Genomic DNA, 13371 nt, shown 5'->3' with positions numbered 1-13371 from the left:
GTCGGCTGCCCCGGAGAGGAAAGGTGTTGCGTTTAGCGCTAATATTGGTGCCTTACAAAAGGGTGCTTTGACAATGAGGTTGAACATACATGAATCAGACTAGCATCTTTACAACAACATTTTTTATTTTCAAATTTCATTGTGTCTCAAGAGAGATTCGAAATGTTTAACCCACCATCTCAAAATCACGTCCTCAGAGCATGAGCCACTTACACCGCTTATCAGGTCTGCTGTTTTGAAATAGCATTAAAAGGCATAAGGCATTCCTTGTATTATCAATGATTGTTGCGCCACCTGTGATAACAGATATGAACGAACAGTACAATAAATGAATAAATCCTGTAAGAAGCAATATTGTTATGTAAATACTTTTGTGAAAGTCTTGTGGTGAATTTTACCGAAGTACAAAAAGTTTATTATACTCATATTGCACATTTTCAAAAACTATTACCAACTATAGCAAAACTACTCAAGACTTTCTAAAACTAAAAGCACAAACACTGCTTTGCACTAAAATTGTAATTTTGTAACACACGCAATGCAAAAAGTAAAACATACTTCACGGCTTAACAATTTCTGAATGATCAGCACGCTCCATGCAAACGTTACACTTTTATGGCTATTATTTACCCATTTATTTATTGTGTGCAGGTGGTGTCCTCTCATTGGCTGATTGCTGCCCTATTTAAACAGCCCGCAGACAGAGCTCTCTCTCTCTCTCTCTGTCTCTCTCGCTCTCTCTCTCTCTCTCCCTCCCTCTCTCTCTCTCTCTCTCTCTCTCTCTCTCTCTCTCTCTCTCTCTCTCTCTCTCTCTCTCTCTCTCTCTCTCTCTGTGTCAGGGAGGTGGAGGGAGAAACACAGCGAAGACCAACAGATCCACGCTCTTATCTCACGGCAGTTGTCACTTAGGTAAAGAAGGCTTCAACAAAGCATTTCTGGAAACCTCCATTTCAAACAAATTGGACGGGTCCCACGGAAAATTAACAAATATGTTTGCATAAATGACGAACAGGAAGGAAAGGACGTCCGGGAGTTAAATGGGAGGAGCTATTTTGTCAAATAGCCAGCTGTGTCAAAAAAATAAAGCATTGAAACTTCAAATAGTCATATATATTTTTTTATTATAATGAGTCAATAACAGATTTAGCTGCTGTTTGTTGTTTATTTATGAACCATTTGCATTAAGGCCAGTTGCAGCACTTGCAGGAGTCCCAGTAAATGAGACCAGGCTGGCAGTGGTGCAGGTAGGTGTTACCCATGAAGCACTGGAAGTAGGTGGTGCTGTCAGTAGGGTTTTTTGTACAGGCCATCAAGATGGCCATGAGAGAAAGTGGCAATGAGGTCTCTGGTGGTGGTCGGAGCTGGAGTTGTGGTAGACTTAGAGCCAAATCCTGTTGAGTCAGACGTGAAAAATGTGTTATAACTCTCTGAAGTTCATTCAAAACAGTCTCTGTGAGTTGACAGCTTGACCGCTCTACAGCGGTAGGACGAAAGCTCCAGCCGATGGTGATTTTTAAGCGTACAACGATGTCAAAAAATAAACTCCCAAAAGGAATTGTTGTGAAAGTTAACAAGAAAGGGCGGATGTAAGAGAGCCTGATGAAGGAATGGATAATAGAATGCAATGGATTTTTTTTCACAGAAAAAAAAATCATTGCTCATTATGGACAGCATGAGGGCTCATGTAACGGATTTGGTCAAAGCAGCCATTAAGAAGACAAACACAATATACGCTGTAATTCCTGAGGGCACAACAAAACATTTGCAGCCGCTGGATATAAGTGTGAATCATGCTTTTAAAGTTGGACTTCGAGTTCAGTGGGAGGCTTGGATGACACATGGTAAGAAATCATTCACTAAGACTGGCCGTCTGAGAAGAGCACCTTTTACTGAAATCTGCAAGTGGATCCTGAAAGCATGGAGCGATGTGAGTATGTCCACCATTACTAATGGGTTTCGAAAGGCTGGACTGCTGCTGCACGATGAAGGGGACAGCCCAAGCTCAGCAAGTGACAGTGAGAACGGTGATGACAGAGGGTTTTATAAAGTTTATATTTTACATATAAATTTCGATGACTTTGCTGATTGTTTTTAATGCATACTTTTTAGTGAAGCACCATCTAGTGGCTGCATAACACATCTCTATCTAGTGGATGCATAATGCAATCCCAGCCAGTATTATGATTTCAACTCTACGTGTGATTTATAATCCGGTGCACCTTAAATATGACTTTTTTTAAGAAATTCGGTCATTCATTGATGGTGCGCCTTATAATCCGGTGCTGTTTCTTTGCCACTTGTCCTCACAAGGGTCATGGGCTTGCTTGTGCACATCCCAGCTGTCTTTGGGCAGAAAGAGGGGTATGCCCTGAACTAGTTTCCTGCCAATCATAAGGCACAAAGAAACAAAAAAAAAACATTTACACTAACAAAGACACCTAAGAGCTCTTTTAAGTGCCCAATATACCTATCAACCATGCTTTGGGCTTGTTAGAGAAAACCAGAATGCATGGAGAACATGCACTTGGAGAACATGGAGGCTCCACACAGGAAGGCTGGAGCCAGATGCGAACCAGTGTCATTGTAAAGAAATAGAACTTACAGTGTGCACTTACAGTGTCTTCATGAAGAAATAGAGCTAATTTACTGTCATCTCAGTATGACCACGCCCCACCCAGACAGCCCTTGGGGGTTCTCCCCTGACTTCTGAATGAGATCTGCATGTGCCATTAGCCAAATACCAGCAGAAAGCCATTAGCTCATGTCATATAGACCCCCCCCCCCCCCACACACACACACACGCACGCACGCACACACACACACACACACACACACACACACACACACACACACACACACACACACACACACACACACACACACTTCTACCCCAGACACTTCATTTATCCAGACTAACGCCAATTTATCACCCTTCCCCCACCTTTCTGCTGCCTTCAGTCTGGAATTTATCATATCATATGTCCATTTGCTGAATCAGCCTTTAATATTGATGTCATTTCATTTCATGTTTGACAATCAATAATGTTGATAATCAATCAATCAAACAAAGGGAGACAGAGGAAGATGCTATTGAAGTCTTGATTTTGAGTTTGAACTACTATTTATATCTGCAGAATTCTGTCAGTTTTATGTTGAAAATATTCATCCTCCAGCCCTTTTCTATAAATATGTTGGTGTTAATCATGCAGGCATGTTTGGCCTGTTGAAGATAGGCTGTTGCTGTAAGGCAATTCATAAAAATAGAAATATATGTTTTCAAAAAACTTTCATAGATCATCTTTCTGTTCAAATACTGATTCTATGATCCACGCCTTGTAATTTGGTGTGGTTTATCTGTGACGAGTCCATTTTTGCTGCTTATGTACCGATGAAGCTTAAAGTCTGATAATATAATAATATGGTACAGTATATCCAAATTTTCTCATATGTTGGTCAATCACTCAAGTGTACGTATCTTCGTCAAATGTATTTCAAGCTTTGAAAGACACATTTACAAGAATGTATACCTCGAGCTACCTGGGAAATGACCTGTTTAAAAGTCTAGAAGCACACAATTAACATCAAATTAAAATTGCTCAAATATGAATGGTTAATGCCGGTTTACATAACACCAGTTAATCTAAACCGTATCTTCTTGAACATTCCTGATACTTGTGTTAAAAGTCACAAGAATGGGACTTTGATTCATTGGCTTTGCGATTGCCCAGTGATTTGCGAGTTTTGGGGAAATGTGCTACATTGTCTGTCACAGATATTGCATCAACCGTCCCATCAAAACCAGGGATATGTATTTTTGGAATCTACCCAAGTGATTTCAACAGAGCTAAAGGGATAAAAAAAAAAAAAAGAATGACTTTAGACTTCATGCAAGATGTGTGAATGATTGAATGATGATGATTGAATGATTATTTTCATTCTGGAAAAAATAAATGGTGATAGGTACCGTTTTTCTCAGTTTTTTTCCCCTCATTTATTAGGGGGGTCGACTTATTACCTATAACCCAAAATAGACCATTTCTTTCCATTTATCTGTGTTTGAATAACATTAATTTGAATGTGAAATAAGTAATATCATGTCATTTGATCTCTGATCTCACAATGGTCATCCCTTGAGTAAAGAACATTGCAAGTAATATTATAATAATTGCAAGAACTTATAATCTTGTTTTTGTAAAATTCATCCAAATTGAAGTAAAAAAGGGGGATTACGGTACATGGTCAGAGGTAAACAGGCATAGTTTTGTCATGTTTCTGTCCGTTTTTGTTGTGGGTTTAGGGTTGTGTAGTTTCAGTTATAGTTTCTCTGTGTTTCCCCCGCGCGTCGTCACTTTAATTAACCTCACCTGTCACCCGTGTGTTCTGGCCAAATGTTTCCTCCAGTCAGTTTCCCCGCCCCTTGTTGTTCCCAGGTGTCTTGCGTCTTAATTAGTTCTGTTTGTATTTAAGCCCCAGTGTTTTGCCTCTTCCTTTGTCGGGTCATTGTATGTCTTCTCCCCGCTGTCTTGCCTCGTGCTCCCTTGTGCCCATCCTTCCTGTGCTGCCTCCCGTTCCTTGTTGCCCCAGTAAGTTGAGTTTAGCATTTCTTGTTGTACAGGTACTTGGTATTTTTTGATTCTTTCCAACCCTGCTTTCGTGTGTTATTAAATCCACCTAATTTGAGCCTCATCCCAATCTGCCCTGCATCTTTTTGGTTCCACCTTTCCCACGTCCCACACCGCCTCAAGCCGCCATGCCCAACCGCGACAAGTTTGTTTCTATTCATTCATGCCCTTATGGGGTAATACCAATCAAATAAACAGTTGATTTTCAAACTTCAAAAAGCTACACAATATATTAATTGTTCAAATTATATAGATCAAACAGACCAACTGTTTATCAAATTAAAAACTCTTAAATTTTTGAAGCAAAATTTGAAACAGCTTAATTAAATATACAAAAATGCTACGCTGTCCAAAAGCTGTTCAAAATTAGGGAGTGTTGTCACACACTGAAAGGCAAATATGTTTTTATCAAATTAAAGACGAAAAGCGCGTGTCTTTCATTTATGGAATCATTATGAGAAAAAATTAAGATGTGAATCACCTGCTACATTAAAAAGACATAGGACATATTATTGTCAAGAAATTTTCGAGCCATTAGTCATTCCCATTGAAATAGGTAATGTGTTTAGGATTACCTGCCTTTATTATGTTGAGGCCTTCTTTGTACGATGAACATAAAACAATGCATGTTATTTTAATCCTACAGTATGCTTCTATTTTATGATGTCAGACTGTTTTTTTCTTTGCGTAAAGTTCTTGAAACTGTTATAACATAAACAAAAGACTAGCAGTCAGAAGGTACAGAAAAGAATATAGCTTTACTATAAAGAGGACTTCACTAGCAGAAGTTGCGACATTGCATCATACATGTGTACATGGTGAATACGCTTGCCTTTTTTTTTTTTTTTTTAATTCAGTAGATGTTTCTTACAAAAGCTGTTACTTGCGTGTAAAAACAAGAGTTGGACACACTGCCTTGGCAAAGACTAAAAAAAGATGCCCAAATGATCAATTGTATAAAAGCCAAAGAGTGTTATAAACTATTAAGTTGCAAATGTTCTATTCTTCGCAGCATTTAGAAATGAAGTAAAGCACAGTGTACAACGGCACATTTTAGAGTTTTTCACTTTCCTGATGGGTAAGGAGAAGTGAAGAAACACTGGAGTATTGTTTCCATTAACAATGAGCACAACAAAATTACAAAGAAAGTAAATATGCATAATTCTCTCTTGCTTATCGTACTTCAGGTTTACTACATCTCCTTCCTTGTGCGGGCTGGACCAAGTGGAGTACTGTACATTTTGGATTGCACGTACCCTGGTGTTTAAATTACAGGCCTGGATATGGCTGCCTATTGCTGGAACCAATGTTTTCTTCTTGCTTGAAACCCAGGAATGAAATAATTCATTTTAAATCTGACCAATTCAAGGGTTATCGGACTTTTTTTTTTTCTATTTCTTCAAGACTAATTTTACACTCGTTTTTAAAAAATGTTTGACCATGTGTTTTGTTTTGGAGACACCTTTTCAACAACATATGTGATGATGCAGAATTTGTCACAGTCATTTCCATGGTAATTTAGGTTCTGCAATTGGCTGCAAAGCCAAGATGAACTTCTACAAATGCAGTACGTTGCAGCAGCACAAGTACTGTTTGTCTTATTTACATAATAAAGGGTTGAACGGCATTTGACATTTTTCACAATATTAACTTAAAACCATCAATAAATGGACATATTTGTGAGAAAATATTACAATGTTAAAGCAACAGGCAACATTAAATGGGGCGTGAATTTTGCTCTAGAGTGTAAATGTTCATCAAACGTACATACAGTATTTCTCAGAGCACAAGTTGATCTTGCTTATGTCGACCCCCCCCTCTTTTTTTTACTTCAATTTGGGTGAATTTTACAAAAAATGCAAATATAGGTCTACCTATGACTTGAGTGGTTCCATAGATCATGGCTGTCCAATTATAACACATGGTGTGTGTTATTAAAATAATGACATTACGCTACTTTTAGATGCATTTCTTCATCCTATATCGCACAACATACTCTTGTGGTTATGGAGAAACCACACAAGTGTGGGGCAATGCACATGCGCATAGAAGCAAATGCTGAAACTACTGTGGCAACAATACAATTTGAATATTCAATGCTTTATTTTTTTGATTCAACTGAATATGAATTTGTCAAAATGTTCTCAAAGTCATCAGCACTATATGGCATGCCAAATAACTCCTCCCATTGAACTCCCAGATGTCAGTATATTTCTCGTCTTTCATTCAAACATCCTTTTTACTTTTCCTAGCCTTGAGACCCATCCAATTTGTTTGAAATGGAGGTCTTTGGAGATGACTTGCTGATCATTTTACTTTGGCTATCATCCCAAGCTATCTAGTGATGACTGTTGTGATATGAGAGCGTGGAAGGTTTCCCTTCGTTGTTTTCCCCCCCACCTGCATCCATGCCAGCTTGTTCAGGCGCCGAGACACGTCAAGCCGTCTTTTCCTTTTCATAATGTGTCAAAGTTCAATGAAAAAATCAACCATGCAGCCCTGTTGTTGACAACAAAGAGGCAATCAGGCGACACGTTACAGAGCTGTATTTTTGTGATGTTCTGTGCAAACGCTCTAAAATATATGCATACTATATCAATTTATTCCTGGTAAATGACGTGACAGTACTTATTTTGCATTTGAATTAATGCAATTCTTTTGCGTGATGCAGTTATAAGTTGACCCCGTAATATGGGGGTTGAAATGAAGAAAAAAAAAAAAAAACTTGTACTCAAAGAAATACGGTTTGTATGCCTGAGAGACTAACTGCCTGTTGCATTTTGCAGGTACAAATTAGTGAGTCTTATTTGTTTGTCTGATTTTTTTTTTCTTTTTTGGGGCGGGACATTTAAATATTTACAAGAGAGTTTTTTTCTGGATGCAAATGTATATAATATATGCCAAATAAATACAGTATTAAACAGTAATATTTTTCCCATGAGGATGGACATAAACAGTAACAAGAGTAACATGAATACAACATGAGTACAAGAAGAGCAGCACACGGTCTAGATAAACAAGAAGCCGACCTTTTCTCACGTGTGGCAAAACAATTCATGAGTTATTTCGGAAAAGCCAACTGCTGCAAAAAATGTATTGAACACGAAACATTTACTTACTGATATTAATGTGTTTGATAATGAAAGGAATACTGAATTTTGCTAGTTCTCACATTAAACAACAAATTGGACAAAAATGTCTAATAATTGTCAAATACATTTGACCTATTTTGCCCACTTATTAGAATGAATGAATTCATACAATGAAACAATAAATAGCAATATAAAATACATCTGAAAAACAATATGTGATCTCCAGTAGAATTTCATTTCATGGCATTTAGCACTACCTTTATGTGCTAACTTGAATTGTGCCCAAAAAAATGTAGAAAGTCAACCAGTTTAATCAGGATAAAAGCTATATGACAAAGCAGAAAATAGCTGTGGGAATAGCAAGCATAGAGGGCATACACTTTGTTTTTCACTTATGCTTTCTATCTAAAAAGAGCACCTTAACGTTTCTCATTTTCAAGTTATGTCGAATGGATGTTGTTTTGCATGCAATAGTTTTTACAATTTCTAAGCACAGCTGAAACTTTTTTTTTTTTCAACTGTTTACAATATGTCCATCCATCCATTCATCTTTCGCTTATCCGGGGTCGGATCGCGGGGGCAGCAACCTCAGCAGGGAAACCCAGACTTCCCTCTCCCAGGCCACTTCATCCAGCTCTGCTGGGAGGATCCCAAGGCGTTCCCAGGCCAGCCGAGAGACATAGTCCCTCCAGCGTGTCCTGGGTCGTCCTTGGGGCCTCCTCCAGTGGGACATGCCTGGAGCACCTCACCAGGGAGGCGTCAGGAGGCATCCTAACCAGATGCCCGAACCATCTCAACTGGCTTCTCTCACACAAACAAAAACACAAACACAAACAGAAGTGTTGTTACTTCTGCAAAAGAAAGACATGTTTAGACTTGGAGATGATTGACATTTGATGCAAAGGTGCCGAAGGATTGTTTTCAAAACCTAACTTAAATTGTCACATTTTTGTTCCATAGATGAAAGAAAAGATGCAACGTTCATTGTCATTCTTCTTTCATCGAGTCTTGGCAATATGATGAGCAAGACCATTACTGTCCACTAACGAGGCTACGCCGTATGCTTGGAGATTGCTTGCTTTAAATGAAAAAAAAACAAAACAAAACTCATATATGCTTTAATATGTGTATGATATTGCCCCTACTTCTGTGTGCTGTCACTTCACCTATTCAAAAGGACCAGTAACAGAATGCCTTATGCATTTTGATCAAAGGTACTACTTAGTGGGTAATGCAGTGTGTGGTGCCATGAATCTTGAATGATGTTTAAGCTTAACTCATTCACTGCCACTGACAGTCATAGATGTCAAAAAAGCGTGCCGGCTCTGAATGAATGATCTCTTTCAGTGCCAAGTGTTATTGCAAAAGGCAACCCACTGATCACATATTTCGTAGACATCTAGAGGAACACTCCCATACGCTTGAAAAAGAAAAAAGAAAAACATTGTCATTCGCAGACAACAAGTATTTTACATGACGAGAACTCTTGTCGCTGGCAAGGAAAGAGTTAAGAAGGACACCATTTATATTTTTAAATGAGATGGAAATAAAAAAAGGGAGCTTTGCTGTTGTCACCAATAAGAACATACGTTTTAGAATGTTGTAGGCTTACTAATAAATTATATATATATATATATATATATATATATATATATATATATATATATATATATATATATATATATATATTCATTTATCATGTGTGATTATGAGGTTGTGTTGGATAATGTACAGTACTGTTGGTATAAAATGAGTTAAATGAAGATGTGAGCAAAACATGGGAAAAAAGTCATCACCATTTCCGCCTTCTATTACTGTACTTCAGCAAACAAATTTGACGGCACTAGTCAGCATGCCTAAAAAAATGATATTTGCCCACTAATGTTCCTCAAGAAAATATAATTATGATACTTTCCAAATTTGCTTTCTTTGAACTATTACCATGCTCCAAAGTAAGTTGTTATTTGTACAAATAAGATACATTGGCAAAATACACTGTCAGTCGCTAGTAGCAGACATGGCATTTTGTTTTTTTTCTTTTTTTTTCAGTTTACCATATTGGACATCTGCACTAAAACATTGGGTTTGAGGTAAGAAAAGCATTCTACCACAGTGTAAAAGGCATAGTGATGAAAAACATGAGATATACCCTGCAAGTGGTATGAAAAAAGATGTGTATGAAGCAATAAGAAATGGCATGGTAGTAGTGGTGGTCGTGCATAGATGTACAGTGCACTAAAGTGTGTGCCAGGACTGTGCACGGCATTCATTCAGCTTTAATTAGACTTCTACCAGCTGAGGAATTCAAATCTTTCTTTGTGTATGTATCAATATGATAAACATATCTGCTAGCATCCTGGTGAGTTTGAGTGTTATGTTATGCAGTTTATCAGCATGTCGATGAACCTCATTCTATTAGGTTGGTTCCAAAAAAGAAAGACTTCAAATCTATGGCATAAGATCGATGTCAAAAAGACGTATAAGCGTGTTTAACACTTTGTATGAGCATGACTGTAAATTGTGTTGAAGTTGTTATGGTATGAGTACGACTCTTAATTGTGTTGAATTAACGAATTGAAAACTTGCGAGTGCAAGGTTTTTTGAATACAACTCTCGTTTGCACGACTATGACCTCGTGATACACCCCTTTCCGTCTTTGAATGAATCTCTCCTTTGGATCCGTGGATCTAATCCTTTGCATTCAAGAGTGTAACTGCCACATACCCACAACAATAAATAAGTAAACAATACTTAATATAAAAATCTTGTGGTCAATCGTTTTTTCATAATAGGATTCCACTTCAGTGTTTGTATGTGCAATTCAAAGGAAAGGGTTTTTCCAAATCAACTGCAGTGCTTGTTTTAGCCAGCAGAGGGCACTAACTATTACAGAAGTGTCCCAAAATGACGCCAATTTCCAAGAAATTAGCCCTAAATGGCCCACAAAATCGTCATTTGAGCATTACTAGAAATGTGCTACATTATCCTTAAGATTAAAGCCTGATGAGCTATTGAAATCTTCTGTTTGGTGTTCAGTCCGCGTTCATATGCCCATTTTATCTGCGTGGGCCAAATGACTCGCAGATCGAATGACTTTGCCTGGTTGGCGTGACGTCATCTTAATTTGCATATCCAGATCCATGAACGCAAAGAATCAGATCCACCAATCCAAAGGAGAGATTCACACAAAGACGTGAAGTGGTGTCTTGCGTGGTCATAGACGTGCAAACGAGAGTTGTATTGAAAATACCTCGCACTCGCAAGTTTTCAATTAGTAAACTCAACACAATTTAGAGTCATACGAAAACAATTCAAACTCAACACAATTTAGAGTCGTACTCATACGAATTGTTAAACAAGCTCACGTCTTTTTGACAGCGATCTAACTCCATACAAATCTTGATGAAATGGGAAAAGTATACTAGTGTTTTTCAATGCCTTAAAATGCTTAACGTTACCACGAATGCCCTCTGAAGTCTGTGTGGGTAAAAGGCAGGCTGAGCACAATGCGAAATGCACACTTCAACCAAATGTTTTCTCAGTGGGAACCATTTCCAAGGTCTGGAAATTTCAAATAAAATTATGACCTCTAATTCCTCTCAAGTATGATCTCACTTTCCCTGTGGAGAACCTACACAGTCATTGTACAGGCCCAGTTATTTTCATATATAAATAAAGGCTTCATCTGTGTGCATGTGTCAACAATACTCCAAAGCAGGCCGTGCAAGTGAGTCTCAAAAGTTGTGCTAGGCAGCAAGCACTATGCCAGGGAGTAAATGGCATTGACTGGCGAGGTGGCCTCCGAGCTTTCGTTGCCCTCCGTCTCATCCTTGTCCTTCTTCACCGTATACTGCCCAATGAAAGAGCCGTCCTCATTAAACTGTCCATCACCACCTTCACCGTAGTCCACCAAGCTGTCATCGCTCTCCTTCACGTTGCCCTCCAGTGACGTTTGGCTACCTTGAAGAGGCTTGTTGTCCTCATCGCTGCTGCAAGGTAAAGCGAGGCAGAGTTATTCTGTGATGTCTGAGAAAGTTTTGCCTATAGGTCTCAAACTCCAGTTCTTGAACGGCTACAATCCTACATGTTTTGATGATGCTTATCTCTTAAACACACCGGATTCAAATTTTTAGTTCGTCAGCGAGCTCTGCGGGACCTTAAAGATGATCCTAATCATTTGAATCAGGAGTGTTTAAGAGAGCAGCATCGAAACATGAAGGATTGTGGCCCTTGAGGACTGAATTTTGAGACCTATGCTATACACAGGCAACTCTTACAAAATCGATTGAGTACTGGCTTTATGACATGAAAAACAATGATCGGAATTTTAATATGATCAGTGTCAATTTTCAGTTATTTCTCCAGTTGCACACGTGTGCCATTTTATGTTTCCACTACGATGAATAACTTGACGAAATATGGATCTGCTCTGCTCAAATATCCCAGACTATAAACTGGTTCTTTTTTCCCCAAGGTTTTTAACCCTGCGACTTTAATTGTAATGTGGTTTATTTTTTTCTGGAGAGCTTTTGACGAAAGTGTCTGTCCTCATACTGAATTAGACTTAACGCTGATCTGATCGACTTGAATCGCGATTGTACAATATTTGGCGTTTTATGAAAAATGGGTGATTGGCTGTAATGTTATAATTTGCCAAATGATCAATGATGTCAATGATCACTTTCCTCAATTTATATGTTGTAAAAATAGGCAGCAACATTACACGTACACGGGTCGGGGATGATGGTCCTGTGATTGAAAGAACAAGATCCTGGATACAAGTGGCAAAAATTAGTTTCTTCTGTAGGGTGCAAGATGTTGCATCCATCACTATTGTCTCAGTTTTGTTTTTTTTGTTTTACCAGACTGAACGGTTCTGGGGTGTTTTCTAAAGATCACAGATATTTTTACCTCAGTCAATTTTGGACCTGTGAAAAATGCTTTTTTTTTTATAGTAAATATTTTGTTGATACTGTATCAAATGTAGGCATGTAAGGCGTACATAAAAAAAACATTTTTTGATAGATATATTAACCCAGATTATGATCAGAAGGGCGATTGGCTATTTATAAACTTACCGATGGGCAAGAGCGAACAAGATCAGCCCTAAAAATTCTGATTGTGTAAAGTCTATACTGAATATTCATCAGCTATTTTCAGCGCTCACGTGAGGAAGGAGTCATGAGGGAGCAAGGGACATAACTTATAGACCGAAGCATTACGTGACTGGGTGCGACTGTGTGAGGGGATGATTGAGAGCAAAAATATGTGTCTTTCGTAGAGCATACTTAGGGAATATGATTCCATAAGTATGCTTTGTGTCAAAATAATCCAAGACATTTGAGTTCAAACGAAAGACTTCTGGGTTTAAACAAAACCTAATCGTGAATGAATCTAGGTCAACACAGACCTATGCCTAGAATCACTTACCTATAAAAACAACTAACAAATGAACAACAAATCAGCTTTTGCATTATTAGCCCAAACAAGATATTGAATTTGACACAATTTCCCAGTAAAAAATATTACATTTTACTGCTCATTTGAAGTTCAATGATTAATGAACCAACTATTATTATCATTATTGTTTGATGAGTCTAGATGGTACCGTTGGTTTAAAGGAAGGGGTTTAAGAAATGGCAAATCGGACTATAAGT

At 38.1% G+C, this 13371-nt stretch overlaps 1 protein-coding gene across 14 annotated transcripts in view; it reads right to left on the bottom strand.

Annotated features, from left to right (window-relative positions):
- Window positions 1-208: 208 nt before the first annotated feature.
- nfasca (neurofascin homolog (chicken) a) overlaps window positions 209-13371 on the bottom strand; it is a 183522-nt gene continuing 170359 nt past the window's right edge. For 11 of the 14 annotated variants that reach the window (XM_088424176.1, XM_088424175.1, XM_088424182.1 and 8 more), the window contains one exon: window positions 5362-11703. In XM_088424176.1, coding sequence (XP_088280302.1) covers window positions 11475-11703 — 229 coding nt within the window. In that variant the 3' untranslated portion in view covers window positions 5362-11474. Of the gene's footprint in view, window positions 1392-5361; window positions 11704-13371 lie in introns of those variants that run through there. The other 3 variants (XM_088424183.1, XM_088424178.1, XR_015866674.1) reach the window with 3 other exon arrangements.

This window comes from Hippichthys cyanospilos, chromosome 9 (assembly GCF_059441005.1).
Source record: "Hippichthys cyanospilos isolate Australia breed blue-spotted pipefish chromosome 9, RoL_Hcya_1.0, whole genome shotgun sequence".
NCBI classification, from domain to species: domain Eukaryota; kingdom Metazoa; phylum Chordata; class Actinopteri; order Syngnathiformes; family Syngnathidae; genus Hippichthys; species Hippichthys cyanospilos.
This window is presented reverse-complemented; position numbering and strand designations above follow the sequence as displayed.